The sequence below is a fragment of the Gracilinanus agilis genome, chromosome 2 (assembly GCF_016433145.1).
Source record: "Gracilinanus agilis isolate LMUSP501 chromosome 2, AgileGrace, whole genome shotgun sequence".
Lineage (NCBI taxonomy): Eukaryota > Metazoa > Chordata > Mammalia > Didelphimorphia > Didelphidae > Gracilinanus > Gracilinanus agilis.
Window position 1 is genome coordinate 118,552,569 of NC_058131.1, and position 18,187 is coordinate 118,570,755.

At 37.2% G+C, this 18,187-nt stretch overlaps 2 protein-coding genes across 2 annotated transcripts in view; both read right to left on the bottom strand.

Moving 5' to 3' along the window:
• The window catches only part of RAB1A (RAB1A, member RAS oncogene family), a 44,469-nt gene extending 28,716 nt beyond the window's left edge, over positions 1–15,753 (bottom strand). The window contains exon 1 of the mRNA XM_044663390.1: positions 15,496–15,753. Coding sequence (XP_044519325.1) covers positions 15,496–15,518 — 23 coding nt within the window. The 5' untranslated portion in view covers positions 15,519–15,753. The remainder of the gene's footprint in view (positions 1–15,495) is intronic.
• Positions 15,754–15,810: 57 nt separating this feature from the next.
• LOC123233356 (N(4)-(Beta-N-acetylglucosaminyl)-L-asparaginase-like) overlaps positions 15,811–18,187 on the bottom strand; it is a 141,612-nt gene continuing 139,235 nt past the window's right edge. The window contains exon 9 of the mRNA XM_044659482.1: positions 15,811–16,128. Within this exon, the coding sequence (XP_044515417.1) occupies positions 15,811–16,128 (318 nt within the window). The remainder of the gene's footprint in view (positions 16,129–18,187) is intronic.

Sequence of the window (18,187 nt, forward strand, 5' to 3'; positions counted from 1 at the left end):
TGGCTCTGGCCTTCTTGCCATTCCTCCCACATGTTCTCCATCTCCTAACTGCAAGGCATTCTCACTAGCTGTCTCCTATTCCTAGAATTCTCTCCCTCCTCAATTGCCTCCTGGTTCCCCCGGCTTCAAGTCTCAGCTAAAAATCCCACCTCACATTACGTCTGAATTATCTTTAATGTCAGCTCCCAGAGGACAAATACTGTTTTCGTATTGAATAGTCCCAGTGCTTAACAGTGTCTGGCACATAGTAAGTACTGTAAAAAAATGGTGGCCTGACTTATTTATACTTGCAAGCTCCATTTTCTTTCCTCACTTCTCAACCCTTTGTAATCTGGCTCCTGACCTCAGTCAATTAAAATTGCTCTCTCCAAAGTTACCAAATGACCTCTTATCAAATTTGATAATTTTGTGCACTTTATCCTTTTTGAATTATCTGCTACAGTGGTGTCAAATATATAAAAATGGGGCACATTAATCCATAAATAAGAAACCCTGCAAGTCACATACCAATAGTTTAAAAATGTAATATTAGCTACAATTTATCTTACTGATTTTGTTAAATATTTTCCAGACAATTGGGATTGTTAGTGGTTGTTTGATGATACCCTCTGTGATCTAATGACCCGACTATATCCTGAATACAGTCTGTCTCTAGTCTTCTCCTGGTTCTCTTCCTACCTAACAGCACCTTCTCAGTTTTCTTTGCTGATTTTTCATCCAGATTACATCCCTAACTGTGGATGTTTCCCAGGATTCTATCCCAGGCCCCCTGGTCTCTTTCTCTACCATCAGCTTCCAAAGATTCAGTCTCCTTTACTTTTCTGGATTTGCTCTACTATGCCCCAGAAATTTCTTCATCCTGGAAGCTCATTGTAACTCTGGAATTCACACATTGGAAGTATCCTCTACCCAGGGCCTCATCCAGAACTCCACATATGCTTATTAGCACATACTAATTCATTAATAAATGTTTATTGTTGACTAATCATCTCCATGACAATAATATTTGCATCTACATATCCAAACCTAGTCTCTCTCTTCAAAATAAATTCTACATTTGTTAACTGCCTATTTCAAAATGGATTTCCTAGAGACACCTCAAATGCAACATGCCTAAAACAGAACTCATCTTTCCTCCAGAATTCACTTTTCTTCCAAACTTTCCTATTTCTGTTAAAGTCACTACCATCTTTTCTAACCTTTCATATGCTTATAACCTTTACATTTTCCTGGACTCCTCACATTCTACCTTACTCCATATATCCAACTTATCAAATATTATTTCTCCCTCCACAACATTTCTTAAAACAACCTTTTCTCTGCTGAAAAAGATACAGACTCTTTTCAACTCTCACCCAAGTTTAAAGATATTTTAATTAGTCTCTCTGATTCGAATCTCTCCACCTCTCTAGTCTATCCTCCACAGCACTTTCAAAATAATTTTCTTTAAACATAAGACTATGACTCAATAATTTCTAGTGACTTCCTATTGCTTCTAGGATAAAATATAAAATCTCCTTTTAAAGATCTTCAGATCTGGGCTAAAACTATTTTCCTAGCCAAAACTGGTCTTTTTTTTGTCCCTTATAAACTCTGAAAATTTCCCATTCTAATGATCACCTACCTACACCTATCCTTTCTCCTTTTTCCCCTTCATGATGCCCTAAATTCCTCCCATTCTTCAGTGTTTTCTCACCTTATTACTATTTCTCTGGTTTCAATTTCTTCCTCTCAGTCTTGACCATATAGTTATCCATTTCAACAACGTATAGTTCTCACCCCCTAGATTCTCTTGTCACCAAGGCCTCTCCTAGCACAGTGGAGAGTGCACCAGGGTCTGGAGTAAGGAAGTTCTGAAGTTAAATCCAGCCTTAGACACTTACTAGCTGTGTGAACCTGCCTCAATCTCTGTTTCTTCAACTGAAAACATAGTAAGAACATCTATCTCCCCACATTGTGGACAGAAACAAATGAGGCAATATTTGTAAAAAAGTACTTACCACAGTGCCTGCCTGGCATACAGTAAGTGCTATATAAATGCATAATATTCCCTTTTCCTCCCCATCTCACCTTTTCACTATTTAAAACCTGCTAATCTTCAACACTGGGTGGGTCCAGTCCTACCATCTTCTATTCTCTAATATCCTATTCCCAAACTTCTGAAAGAATTCACATATGTTGACTGAATCTACAAGTTCATATTACTTTATTTGAACTGGGCCCTTCAAAGCCACTTAAGAATGCTTTTATTCTAACTTTGTATGTGAGATACTCCCCCCACAATGACTGTTTCAAACATATACTTTTTTAATTATCCCTTACCCTATCTTGGTGGGTCATTTCTACTTTATTTTGAATACCTTAAAAAAAAAAAAAAGCTCCCATCTTAGAATCAATACTATGTATTGGTTCTAAGGCAGACATACATTTCTCTCCCTTCTACAGGAGTTACCCCTTTTAGCAAACATTCTAAAAGGGGGGGGGGAGCAGGGAAGCAAAACCCCATCAACTGTATCTGATACCAAGCGTCTTCTACTTTAATGAGAAAAATTCAGGTTGTACTATGTAGGCTCTCATTTCCATTACTAAATACTTCAAACTCTTTAGCATCTTTCATACCTCTTCTTTTCCTCTGATCCAGTCTGAAGAGGTGGTCCTTCTCCCTATAATGGTTATATTATAACCCTTCCATACTTAAACCTTTGATCTTACCGTTTTCTAAGAGACTTGTCTTTTTCATCATCCCTTCTTTCATCTATAATTTTCTCAATCTACTGGCTTTCTTACTGCCTAAAAACATGCTTTATCTATCCTTCAAAATCTTCATTTTACCAAGATAGTTCCTAACACTCATCTTTTCTCTCTCTTTCCTCTCACTGAGAAAAATTCTAGACTGACTATACATCCACTTCTATTTCCTTGCTCAACCCTATGCAATTTAGCATCCAACACTCATCTAAAACCACTCCCTAAAAGGTTACTAATGACTTTTTCTTTTTTTATTAAACCTTTACTTTCCTTCTTGGAATCAAGTATTGGTTCCAAGGCAGAAGAATGGTAAGCACTAGGCAACTGGGATTAAGTAACTCAAATGGTCACTTAGCTAGAAAGTATCTGAATCCACAATTTGAACCCAGGACCTCCCATCTCTAGGCGTGGCTCTCAATCCACTAGTAAGCCACACAGCTGCCTCCAGTGACTTCTTAAATGCTAAATCTGATGGTCTTTCAGTAATTCCCTTTGACCTCTGGCAACTTTTGGATATGGATACAGCTGGCCACACAGTCTCCAGACTGCCCTTCCTACCCCCACCCTTGTTTCACTAATTCATCTCAGTTTTCCCTCTAGATTCATTCATTCCCCTTTCCTATGATGGAAGCCAACCAAGTCAATTCTGTGCCCTCTTCTCTCTAATTTTTCACTCAGTGATTTCATCAGTTCCTATGGGTTTAATCATTATCTCAACAAAGATAACTTCCAATTAAATCCTTCTATCTAGGTACAATTTCTCACCAGACTTCCAGTCTTCCATTTCCAAATGCATGTTGGGCAAATAAATCTACAAGTACTATAAGTATTTCAGACTCAATAAGCTCCTTAAAAGAACTGATAGCTTCCCCTAAATTGAACCATCCTCGCAAGCACCTAGGTTCCTTACTGAGCTGTAATATGGTTTAGAAAAACTATTGAATTTGAAAATCGAGATACAAATTCAAATCTTGCCTTTGATTTATTAGCTATGTGTCCACAGTCAAGTCACTTAACTTTAAAACTTAACTTTGGTTTCTCTAAATCACAGTTTCCTCAGCTGTAAAATGTCTATTATGCAGTCCAGGTAGATGAGGCACAGAACACAGGGCAAGGAACATAAAATAAAGACTGGCAAGACATCAGAGTAGAGAGCACCTTTGTATGCCTAATGAACACAAAACTGATTCAGCAGAAGCTAACCCTATAGAATTACAAACCACCAAAAATCTGAGCAGGTATAATAGCCTCATCTAAGAGTAAGATTATTTGGCCTATAGTAGGGATGAATTGGAAAGGGGGAAAAGTAGAAAAAAACCACAGCTGTTAGGATTCTATTGCAGTAGTCCAAAGGATAGTGATAAGGATTTATCGATGTACATGTTGCCTCCCTTGAAAGAACGTAAGCTCCTAAAGAACACGAACTGTTTAATTTTTTTTTTGTCTTTGTATTCCCAGTTCTTAGCACAGTACTTGGCACATGAAGGCACTTAAATGCTGACTAATTGACAGACTGGTAGCAGAGTGGAAAGAAAGAGGAAAGTACAAATGTGCAGAGATAGAATGAATGTAATCTAGTAACTAGATATAAAAAGTAATGAAGAGGAGAGTAAAAAGCTAACATTGAGGCTCCAAACATGGTTGAATAGATGGCAAACAGTAAAGTTTTAAGAAATTTTAAAGAAATGAGTAGTCCTACAGAACTGATTCTTAAAGCTTTATTTCACACCTAGTTAATTGTCTTAAAATATACTACAACATAATGGAAAAGCATACAAATAAGCATGAGAGTTCATAAAAGAAATCTGCACATACTCCTAGATATTGCATCAAACCAGGTTCTAGAATGTTTCTACTTCTTTTCTCTACTATACTTCAATTATAAAAACAGTGCTAGGTGTATAATAGCTACCAAATACATATCTGACTGAAGAAAATGGTTTCCCAACCTTCAAATCAAAATACTCAATCATGGATAAACTCTATCCTCAGATGATTTTACATAAAACAACAATGGCTCATGTATAAATATTGTCAGCTACAATTAATTTGGTGTTAGAGCTAACCAAACATCAATTTTTACAATTTCTTTCAGAAGGCAAGAGATTTCTTAAAGTGAATGAAATGACAGTTAAATATCAATATTTGCATAAAAATTTCAAAAAATAGGGAATGAAGTAGAACCAATAGACAATACCTACACTTGCTTTTTGAAATGTTTTCTGGGGCATTTAATGTAAAAAAAAAATCACAATATTTTTATATGGCCATATAATAAATACTTTGGTGAATACATTATATTCTATATTTAGAAATTTTTGCTGTTGAAGATTTGATGGCAAACTGGCAAACCAAATCTATCAAAAGGTAAAGAGCTTGAATGACAGTTTTACAAAAAAGCTCTTTAAGAATGATTATGGCAAGTACATGTAGAAAACAATGCTGTTGGCAGAATTATAAATTGGTTTAATTTTCCTGAAATCAGGCAATGTGTATTACAAACTATAAAACTTCATTCACAATGATCCAACAACCCTATTTTGGAGAATATATCACAAGGACTGAAAAAAGGGGGTGGGGTGAGGCGATCTCTATAAATATGAAGATGTTTATAGCAGCATTTTTAATAATAAAAAAATAGGAATTAATCCAAATGCCCAATATTTGAGGGGAAGAATTAAGGAAGCTATGCTATGTTACTACAATGAAATACTACACAACTATTAAAAATGACATGTATAAAGACAATATATTTTAATTGTTTTTAAGAAACTAAGTGGAAAATCTCAAAATTCCATGTATCCATATGAGTATATATGACAAATATAAAAAATTCTCAAATGTGGTACATTTTAGTGACAAATTATTCCTAGTAAGTTCATGATTTTTAAAGTAAACTAGTAGAAAACTAGAAACTACAAGTTATAAAAATTTTATTCAGCTCAAAATAGCAAGACAACCTTTTCACTCACAATTTTTAGATTATTAACTTCAATACTTGAGGTAAAAATAAAAATTCTTTAGATGTAGAAATGTAGATGCTGATTCTGGTATTTTGGACTCAACTTTATATTAACAGCTGTAAACTGGAACTCTTGCTTCAAATGTCTTTTCCCCCATATTTTATTCATTTAAATGCAAATAACATCTGAGATATTTATTGAGAGCCTCAGGGCACTTATAAAGCACTCTAAATATATAATCTCAACAATTTAGTGAATTAAGAACCCATTTCAGAGATGCTTATAGAGGATAAGAAACTTGCCCACAGTTTAGACATCTTTTAAGTGCCAGAGGCAGGATTTTGAAATTTCTTGATAAAAAGGTTCCTATTCTTCACATTGCAACCCCAAATTATAATAGCAATTTGTCTTCCAATGGTGTTGTTGATCCCACCCTCTTGGAATATTATGCCATCAATCTTGCCAATTCTCATTTCCCCTCTCCTTCTAGAAAATGTCCTAATCTCCTAGTTTTAAAAGACAAAACCAAGAGAATTCTCAGTCCAATTTTTTCCTCACTCTATTCCTTCATTCCCTGTCAAATTTCTTGGGAAAATAAAAAAAAATAATTTGATGCCTTAACTTCTATATTAATGACAAGTCCCCAACCAGTAAGTTCCATCCCATCTTACCTTATAAAGTCATATTACTAGTAATTTGCCAAATTTAATAGCTTCTAATCATATTCCCTTCCCTTGATCTTTAAACAACTAAATCTGATCATTTCAGTCTCCTTGATACTCTTATTCATTATACTGTTATCTCTGATTTTTCTTTCTCAATCTCTTTTATAAATAACCTGATGAGAAGGGAATGTATGTGGAATGAACAGTAGTGTGGAAAGCAGCCTGAATTTAAAACATAGGATTCTTAATTTGGGGTCTATAAACTGACATAAGAAAAAAAATATCTTTATTTACACTAATCTTATGTATTTTTTATGTATTTAAAAGCATTCACCTGAAAAGATTTGACAGGCTACCAGAGTGGACCATGAAAAAGAAAAAAGGTTAAGAATTCTTGATTTAGAGGTTTCCAACCACAACTTAACTACTGAACTGTGACTTTCAGTACTCTTTTTAACCTTTCTGGGTCATTTTTTCTATATTCTCAGTACCTTGGCAAAAAGTTAAGTACTTAATAAATACTTGTTAACTGACTGATAAGATTGGCATATACCTTTAATTTTGCATTAATGCATAAAGATAAGACATTTTTTTAGCCCCAAAGTCCTATGGTGGCAGAATTAGATGGATTTCAGAATTTCTAACATACCCAAGAAAAGGGCAAATAAAATCATTGAGTATAAAGCATTACAACTACAAAGGGCCTTAGAACATCTAATCCAACTCTTTTACTTTACAAATAAGAAAACTGAGAGGCAGAGCTAGGGAAGCACAGTGGATAGGGTACCAGGCATGGAATCAGGAGGACTGGATTTAAAACTTACCTTAGACACTTCCTAACTGTGCAATCCAAGGCAAGTCCCTTAACCCCTACTGTCTAGTCTGATACTAAGAAGGTAAGGGTTTCAAAAAAGAAAGAAAGAAAAAGGACAATGAGGCAGAATGCTTTAATGACTTCCCCAGGTCATATAGCTAGTAAGTAGCAGAACTGCTATTTTAGACATCAAGGTAGCACAGCAGGGATGGAGGCTATTTGGTCCAGAGTAGTCAAAAAGTTGTTCAGACCTTTTTTTGTTTTTGTTTTTTTCTGACTCTCCACCTTATTTGGGATTTTCTTGGCAAAGATACTAGAGTGAGTTTGCCATTTCCCTCTTCAACTCATTTTACAGATGAAGAAACTGAGGTGAAGAGGGTTAGGATCCCACAGCTAGCGTCTGAGGTCAGAATTGAACTCAGGAAGATGAATCTTCCTGATTCTAAACCCCGAACTCTATCCACTAAGCCCTTTAGCTGCCCTTCATGAGTTGTTGTTTTTTTTTTAAATTGTGTGATAAATGTCTTCTGTTCTGGCATGAGCAATATGAACATATGTATTCCATGAAGGCACTGTATAATCTATATCAGACTATTTACCACCTTGGAGGGGGAAGGGAAGAAAGGAGAATACTTGAATCCTAAAATGTCAGAAAACAATTGTCAAAAATTGGCCCTACATGCAACTGAAAAATAAATAATTAAATGGATTTTTGAGAGTTGTATAACTTTGGGCAAGTCACTTAACCTCTGTTTCAGTTTCCTCAACTGTGGACAATAACAACCACCTACTATAGTACTGTATTTGCAAAATGCTTAGCACAGAGCCTGACATATAGACATATGTCATTATATGTATGACATATGCAATCATAATCATCATCATCATCACAGCTAGAACTAGAATCCAGATTGTATTCATAATCTCATTTTATGGATGAGGAAAATAAGGAACTGAATAGTTGTGATTTGTCAAGAACACATGGGGGATAGGTAGCAGATATGGGATTTATTAAACTTGGGTATTCAACTTTCCACTACCCTTCCCTTATATAGATTTTTCTCACTATCAACACTCAGTTTTATTTATACAAAAAGAATTACTGAGATGTCAGAACAAGGGTGATAACCAAAAAAAACTGTCATTGAATTAATAGCACATTTTCTTTACTCCTTATAGTTAGCAAAGTTCCAAGTTCCCCTAAAAATTACTGAATCAATGAAACTTGAGGAGAATAGTGTCTTTTATGCCTTTTAACCCAATCAGGACAAGTATCCAGAATTTCAGAATCTTGTTGTGTCAACTGACATTTATAGTGTGCTTTACAGGTTACAAAGCACTTTCATTTGATCCTCATAAAGTTCTGTAAGGCAGGTCACTATTATCCCCCATTTTACAGTTGTGGAAACTGAGGCTCAGAGATAGTGACTTCCCCAGACTCTCAGAGCCTAGCATCACAGCAGGAATCAAACCAGGAAGCTGACTCCAAATTTAGCAAGACAAGAAATTTAAAAAATCAAAAGTTTAAAATTAACCTGAATTTATCTTTATATTAGTAATCTGATGAATTTGTAGTACTAATATCAAAAGAAATGTGGGTAAATATGAATTTGCAAGATGTTCTGGAAAATATAATCAGTATAACAAAACTGATCCTCAAAAAATGTCCAAGTCAGGGGGCAGCTGGGTAGCTCAGTGGATTGAGAGTCAGGCCTAGAGATGGGAGGTCCTAGGTTCAAATCCGGCCTCAAGACACTTCCCAGCTAAGTCACTTGACCCCCATTGCCTACCCTTACCACTCTTCTACCTATGAGCCAATACACAGAAGTTAAGGGTTTAAAAAAAAAAAATGTCCAAGTCCAAGACTAGGTGAGTAATCTTCCTATCTAAAAAATTGAGGAAGTTGGACTAGATGACCTCTGAATTGCAGTAGAGCTCTAGATCTATAGTCCCCTTTAGATATAAAAAGGCAAGCATTTGCAGGTCAGGATTCAGTGGTTGTGAAACAAAGCAAAGTGGTGCTAAAAAAAGGCAATTATCATGACTTTGGCTTTCATTAGAAGTATGCTCCAACTTTAAAAAAAAAAAAAAAGGCAAAAAACCCCAAAAACTTGAAATTCCAACAACATTCTCTATACCATACCTGTCCAAATATTTAAAACACAGGAGCCTCAACTACCAGCTAAACTTAAATTTTTCTTGGCTCTTGAAAGACACTAGACTTTTTCTTCCCCATCAAAAAAATCTACTCTACCCTTCTATAATATTTGGAAGCATCTTCTTCCCCTACCAGTATCTGATAAGCTAAGTAATTTTTTTCTCCTTCAGAATACAGCTAGGATCCACTTGACATATCAAAGCAAAAATCTCAGCTCCACCTTCTATTAGGAAAGCAGTAAAAAAACATAGCCACAGCAACCTCACCAGACTCATTCATAGGGGCAAAAAAAATCTAGGTTTCTTGCCTACATCTTTTAGTAAAACCTCAAGTAACATGGTAAAAAGTTGATAATCCAAACCACCAAAAAAGGGGCAGTGTGGGGAATTTACACATACATATGTTTTTTCTGTCTTTTTCCTCTAGCTCAGGAATTGGCACTTAAAAGTTCAGCAAAAAACATCTTTCTATGTACTAACATTAAAAAGCATTTGAGTATTGCAGCATATTTTCATGTTATCTATTAAACCAGGAAGAGAGGAAAGACAAGTAGATCTTAACTTAGGTAAGAAAAAAACTAATATTTGCCCTGAGAAATTAAGAGTTAACTTATACCACTAAAAACAAAAGAATAAAGACAATTTTTTTAAAATTATTGATTACTGTGTAGTCAGAAAAATAAAAAAAAACAAAATAAAGTTAATTAGAAAAGAAATTAAAAGATTTGATAGGATGTAAGCAATATGACAAATTGAGATATAGACTTAGTATAGTTTTCTTTCAGAATAAAATAACTGTTTTCCAAGCAACAAAATGTCTCAAAGAAAAACAATCTTCAAAAACTAATTACTCAGGGTTGCCTGCTGTCCACTTAAGAAATCTGGTAAGTAAATGAAATAGTAACTGATTAAATTTGAATACTTGGACTCTGAAGATCTGTTCACAAAATACCCTAAAAGAATCATTTTGTTTAACCAGATCAAAAGCTAAACAATTTTAAAAGAGCAAAACCAAATTTCTCTATGGTCCTTTTCAGCCACAACATCCTCCAATTCAACATGTCTTTAAAATGAGTTAATAATAGATGTTTTCTGTAATAAAAACATATTTCTCTGTTAAAGACAGTTTAACTGAATTCTCTAATCTTATATTAATTTAAAGAAATTTAATTGCTCAGAATTATAGCCAGTGAGCCTATAATCATTAAGAAGTCATGAAAACAAAAAAAAAATATCAAGCTACTTTTTAGTCACTTTTTGCTTATTTATTCTATAATGTTGTTTAAAGAAAAAACTATGAAACATACAATGTGAGTATACTTGATAAGAGTTTTTCACTGTCAGGTTTTTGGGAAAACTGGTTGTTTTTATTTTCATACACAAATTAAGTGGTAGAAATTTACTATAAAGTCTGACGATTATTAAAAAGGTCAAATGCCCTTCAAAGTCTGCTATGGCTGAGAGAGCAAAGTCCAAAAATTGGCTGTAAGACCAAAATACTGAGATTTTAGAAACATGACATTTTAAAAGGTCAACAAATATTGCTAAAAAAATCAAGCTGATGACTTAAATTTTATGAATTCTTTATGATCCACATTGTACTTTATTTAATCAACTACAATTATCACTGTAAAAAATAGATTCCTAAGATAGTGTTTAATATCCTTAAGGAAGCAGACACTTGATTTTCAACAATACTATCATAGCTACTTTGTAAAGCTTTGTGGTTTGACATTGTCACATACTTTTTAACCAGAAGGCCTCTTCTTCACCCCACAAGAACTCCAGAAAATTACTGTTTTAATCCTCTGAATTGTTCCTTTCCCTATATTTTGAAATTTAATTAACTCAAGACCCATTCCTAGTTTAGTACACCACATATCAAACTCCAAATTGGCATACATAATCTTAAAACAGTCAGTTATTAGAGATAAAAGTAAAAACACAACTTTAAAATTATCAATTATTATTAGGAATAAATATAATAATAATAGCTCACATATTTATATAGTACCTACTATGTGCTGGGCACTTTACAAATATCATCTCATTTGATACTCACAACAATCCTGGTAAGTTGGTATTATTATTCGCATTTTGCAGATGAGGAAATTGAGGCAAGAGGTTACATGACTTGCCCAGGGTCACACAACTAAGTATTTGAGAATGGATTTGAATTATTACTAGTATCTACCTTATTTCAAATTTTACAAGTTAAAAAACTCAATGACAAAGTGGCTATCAGTTATCTTCTTTATAATATTATAACCAATATAAAAGAAAAAACTATATAACTGCTTTCCATTCTAATCGTAGGCCTTGTCTCCTACCTACCAAAGGAGCATTTTTAAAATTACATTCAGCAATAGCCCTGAAAATAGGGAAAAGAAAAAAACAGTAACTCATTTTGGATTATAATGAGTTTATTAAGATAACTAATTTATGGATGTATTAACAAATTATTAAGAAATATAAGGTATATAGCTGATTTTTAAGACTATCAAAGGAGATTCCTATAACATCCCACAGAACCCCTTTTGTCAATGACAAAGGATAAACATTTGGCTGAACCAACATCAGTCTAAAAATCAGCCTAGAATTCAGCCCCAACTTTACACACCAAAAAATTGCTTTTAGAGCTGTAAAAGCCTCAAAATCATCTAGTCTGCCCCACTTCTCCTTTTACAGATGGAGCAATCAGAAATCCAGAAAGGTTACATGACTTGATTTCAGTCCCACAGCTAGGGATATACCTGAGATTTTATTGTAGAACCCAGACCTGACTAAGCCCAGTTCTCAGTTCATTCTATTTTACTACCTCCAGTAGTTTGCTGTAAAAGAGGTGACATTTTTAATTCATTCAAACTTGCTCTATCTTAATATTAGTCATTAACACAGAGGACAAATATTTACTAACTTGGAGCAAAAATTTCTAAGTATATAAATAAAATATCTGACTAACAACTTAGGGGGCATTGTTATCATAAAGGATATTTAATCATAAAAAATTATATCAATTAGAAAAAAAGTCAAAATTCAAGAAAGGTATTTCTTAAGTCCAGGTTTTTTAAAAACCTGGTTGCTGACAAGTTATACTGGTCTTTTCCACTAAATGTCATGTCACCTCCCAAGTAATTTTCACCATCTGCTCTAAGATTTACAAAAACTTCCTCTTTTCAAACTCCCTTCTACTCTGAATTGGACTCCGTATTAGAAAATAAATGTGGTCATAGGTCAACTTTCTGTACTAGGACACAACTACTAAAAACAGTTATACAAAGAAGCTACTCTTGCAGAGCTTGTTTTTGTTCAATCCTTTGTCATCATTATTAAAAAACCAATGTACAGGGGTAGGCAGCTGGGTGGTTCAGGGAATTGAGAGACAGGCCTAGAGAGGAGGTCCTGGGTTCAAATGTGACCTCAAATATTTCCTAACCATGTGACCCCTGGGCAAGTCACTTAACCCCTTATTGCCTAGTCCTTACCCCTCTTCTGCTGTGGAACCAATACACAGCATTGATTCTAAGATAGAAGGTAAGGGTTAAAAAAAATGTACAGATAGATACATTTCATAGCATATTTATTAACTTTAGTCAATCTTAAACTCACTTTAGAAAATCTAAAACTACTTTTAAAATATTGGCTCTTCCTCCTCTTCATCTTTGCCCAGGAAAGTTCCACTTGCCCTGCACATGTCCTCTCTTTTCCTTTCTGCTTATCTGAGTCCTACCATTCCTTCAAGAAGAGCCAGTTCAAGTGGCTCCTCCTACAGAAGCTGTCCCAAGCCAAGGGGGATCTCTTCCTTCCTAAGAAGCATTCACTCAGCAGTTATAAATTACAATCTAAGATAATAAGTATATCTCTAGTTTCCAATTAAAATGGAAACCTATCTAAAGGCAGAGTATGTCTTATATTTGTTCTTACCTCAAGCACTTTATGAACAGTGATCAACTTTTGTTTTTTGGCAGTTCTACCACAATAGTTATCTATGGAAATATTCCTAAGGAACTTATTGAAACTTTTGATTTCAAATAATAATCATTATAAACCTTACAGTTTTCAAAGTAATTCACCATACATTATCTCATTTGATCCTCAAATCAAACCTTTGGAATGGGTTAAGGCAAGTATCCCCTTTTTACAATAAGGAAGCAAATTCAAAAGGTAAATGTCTTGCCCAGGTCTATTTAATATTTGATTATGATGAAACAGTTGTTTCCCATATCTATTTCTAAACAAATTAAGTCAAGTAATTAGCTGTCTAAGCAACAGGACCATCAATTTCTAAAGTAACAGTAAATCAGTGTTTCTGACTACTACCAAGAAAACTGTTAAGGAGTGATTAAGAAAACTAGTCAACTCTGCAACTTTGTTTTCTGGGGCCCCTTTTCCAGGAACTTTGTAAGGAAAGGTGAAACTGCAAGACTGCAAATAAATCACAGTAACATTAGCTACAACTTGAAATATGCAGAATTCTAATCAAATACGATGCCTTCTCTGCAATTTAATAAAACCAAAGGAAACATTTCAGTACCAAACCACAGTGTTACAAAACCTGCAGTCAGAATGCATTTTGCAAGAGCCATGTGACACACACATGACTGTCAGCTAAACTAATGGGTGGACCCGAGAGGAAGGGGGTAGGGGCTCAAAGATATTCAGCAACTAACCTCAAATTCTAGGAAAACATTCTTTTGTTAGAATTTAGAAAATCCTGGCATTAGTCTTTCCTTCTAACATACCTCTTTATTTTAAAGGCAACCATTTCAATCACCTCATTACTATTTCAGTAATTTTACATGTACTAATGGGGAAAAAAATGAGAATAGGGCTAGAGAAAGTCAGAATCTTCCCAAGAAAAGTAAACTCCAGTTACTAGGAAAGGTGCCAGGTACATCACATCTGCTGTCACTGCTTCTCGATTAAGCAAGAAAAAGAAATGCATTAACTTTTCATGACACGTCATGAAACCTCATTCCTTATCTGCAAGCATTCAGGTAAAGTAATCCAAAACTTACAGACCTACCAAAGGTTCCACCAGTTTCTCTTTCTACTATGACTTCAAGGATAAGGACAGGATCTGTGATTTCAGTGGTATCCAGAACTCTTAGGTGAAGAAACTCCCTCTCCTCAGGCAGGCTAGCACCTCTTCTGCAACTTAAAGAGTTTCAAAGTGTGGTCTAGAAGCCCTGACACACTGGTTAAGTGACTTTTAAGTGACTTGCCTAGGGATACTGAATCAATTGAGTTTTTTTTTGTTTTTTAATCAGAAGTGAGTCTGGGACCAAATCTTCCAGGATTCGACACCAGCTCTCTAACACACATTATGACAGGTTGCTTGACTTTGTTCGTTTCAATATAATGTCGAGTAGGTGTATTTGTGCCTGAGGTTTTCCTTTTGACCTACACAAAACAACGTTTTAGAGGGCAATGGAAATCATTCTCTAAATGGCAGGGTTTTCAGGAGGACTGACCCCCTGGCTCTTGCAGAATTCCTCCAGGAAATAGGACTTGGGGAAAAGAAGTCTATTTTAAAAGTCGCTCCACAGCCCAAACCTTCCTCGCCCTCTCTTCTTCCTACAGTCCCAAAGGAGCGTCCATATTCACCTGCAGCACGGCGGGGCCCCAAGGAAAGAGGGGAAAACAAACTCCGGAGAAGGGGAGCGGTTCTATGGTCCCCCACCCGGTGACCCTGTCCGCCGGTAGGAGTAGAGCTGAGGCCCAGCTCTGACAGCACCCCAGCCCGGTCCCCCGAAGTTAACCCATCCGCTCGCGGAAGTTACTGCCCCCAGAAAAAGGACCCCCTCGCCAGGCCCTCCAGATCAGTCTCTCACACCACCCTCCCTTCCTTCCCAGGCCTGCCTCAGGGCACCACCATTTCACCGGACCCCGCCCCCCCACCGGGGTCCTTCAGCAACCTCCCAGCCGCACCCCCTCCCGCCGTCAGACAATGGGGCCCGCCTGGCCCGGCTCCGCTCGGCCCGGCCCGGAATGGCGGGCCTCGCTCAGCTGCGAGTCGGCCGCCTCCAGTTCGGCCCGGTCCGGCCCAGATCCGCATCGCCTGGCCCAAATCCGCGCTCCTCCTCCTCCTGCCCGGTGCCCGCCCCTCACCGCCCAGCTCCGCTCCTGCTCCCAGCCCCTCACTCACTATTCGGGATTCATGCTGGACATGTCACTGCAGCTGCCGCCGCCGCCGCCGCCACCTCCGCCCTTGGTACTGCTGCTACTATCGCCGCTGCCGCCTTGATTCTCCGCGCCCGGAACCGAAGGAAAGGAATGAGAAAGTCCGTTCCGGGAGAGCAAACGTCTTCCCCCCTCCGCACCCAGTGAACACAATCAGCTGCCACTGCCACTGCCGCTACCGCTGCCGCTGCCGACGCCGCCGCCGCCGCTCGGCTCTCGCTTCCACCCAAAATGGCCGCCGCCGAACCAGGAAATAGGGAAGCCTCAGACCGAAGGGCCTTTACACAGCCCAGAGGGCGGCCGCACCGCACTGCATGCTGGGCAAGATAGTCCAGGCACGCGCCGGGGGGCCCCGCAGCCAGATGGTTTGGCAAGGCCGCTGGGACTCGCTTTCCCGACGAGCCCGGCGCCCTCGGAGCATGCGCATTGAGGGAGCTGTTGACCACCCCACTTTACCCCACTTCCCCTCCCTTTCCTCTCCCCTCCCGACTGTCTCTCGGGAGAAGGCTCCGCTCTGACTCCCCCTAGCGGATTGGTTAAACCTGAGCGGCCTCGGTGATGTCATCAGTGAAACGTGGCAGCTGGGCGAGTCAGCGAGCTAAAGGGGAGGGGGAGGGGTCGAGGGAGGGGCTGAATTGCAGGAGATAGGTGGGGCGAGAAGCGAGGGGCGGGGAAGGGGAAGAGAAAGGAATCGGGAGGAAGGAAGTAAAGGGAAGGTCCAGCTGGAGAGGAAGCCCAAGAGAGAGGAAGCTTAAAGAGAATTGGGTGGGAAGCCGCATTGAGCTGTCTCACTTTAGCGCTTTAATTCCACGAGTATAACAGCCCTGGAAAAAGACTTTAAAAGGGATTGGAGTAAAGGCGATTCCCAGTGCTTCTGCTCTATCTGAGAGAACTCTGGAATTGGGTGTTCTCCCTCTCCAACCCCCACCTCCAATCACACACACATAGACTTCATCCTGTTGGTACTTGGCTGTCAGCAATCTAACTGAAGGCAGTTTCATTAATGTCCCTGCTGAGCTGGGTAACCTCATGTCAATCATTGAACCTCAGTTTCCTTATCTGTAAAATAGGGGATATGTGCCCCTCTGGGTTAATGTGAGGTAACTCTTTGTAAATCTTAGGGACTTACGAGCTATAACCTTTCAGGACCACGCTCTAATTCTTTTTTTTTATTATACATATATTTTCTTATTATATTAATTATACATATATTTTTTCAGTCCCTAAAAATCACCCTTCTCATCATTACACACACACACACACACACACACACACGCAGTAAAGAACAAATTCTGCTATAAACATGGAGTTCAAAAATTTCCACATTGAAAAAAATTGTCTTATTTTGTGCTTAATCTTTTTTTCTTCAAAAATATCTCTATATCATCATTAGTCATCTGGAATCATGGTTAGTCATTATGCTGACAAGAGCTCCTGATTCTTTCTCCAGCTTCTTTTAGCAGCACTTGGGTCAAGTTGCTTACCTTTACTATACTGCTATCATTGTAAAAATTATTTTTCCTGTTTACTACATTTGGCATCAGTTCATACAAGTCTTCACAGATTTCTCTGAAATCATCTCCTTCAACACTTCTTACAACACAAGAATATTTAATCGCATTTAGACAACATAATTTGTTCATTCATTCCTCAGTCTATGGATGCCCCCTGAGATTCTCATTCTTTGACACTTCAGAAGAGCTTTAAATATTTTTGTACAACTTTACAATTTGTTTTGCTTAGTTCTGATCCTTCTCTTAATCTACTCCTGATTTCCCTCCTCTCCTCTACTTCTCCCCTTTCACTCCTATGTTCCCACCAAATGAAATGTATTTCTGTGCCCAAGTGCATGTATGTATATTCTTCCTTTGTTTAAACAATTCAGATAAGATTGTGGTTGAAGTGTCAGCTGTTCCCCCACTCCTCCTCCTTGTTTGTGTACCCTAATTATGTGAGATAGTTTTCCCTATATTCCTTCCTCTTCTCTATTCCTCTTTCCCTCTCTATTCTTTTCTAAATATCAAAAATAACAGAATTTTTCCAAGGCCTCCACCTAATTAAACTACCTCTATTTAACCCTGATGATAATAAGATTCAGAGAGTATATTTATATCATCTCTCTATAATAGAATGTAAGCAATTTAGTCTAATCTTTGTTTAGTTGATTATCACTGCTTGTTCATTTTTACCTTTTTATGTTTCTCTTAACTCCAGTGTTTGAACTTCAGAATTTCTATTTTTTTTTTCAATCAGGAATGTCCTTTATTTCATCAAAGATCAATTTTCTTCCTTGTTACATTATATGCATTTTGCTGGGTGTTTTTCTTAATATATAAACATATCCTTTGCTTTCTGAAATATATGCCAAGCTCTCTGCTCCTTTATAGTGTGGGTGTTAACTGTTGTGTGATCCCAATTGTGGCTCCTTGATATCTGAAATCTTTTTGATTGCAGTATTTTTTCTTTCACCTGGAAACTATGGATTTTGGCTATGATGTACCTGGGAAATTTCATTTTGTAGTTTATTTCAGGAGGATACTGGTAGATTCTTTTTATTTCCACTTTGCCTTCTAAAAGATCTGAGCATCTTTCTTCTTTCTTTCCTTCTTTCTTTCTTTCCTTCTTTCTTTCTTTCTTTCTTTCTTTCTTTCTTTCTT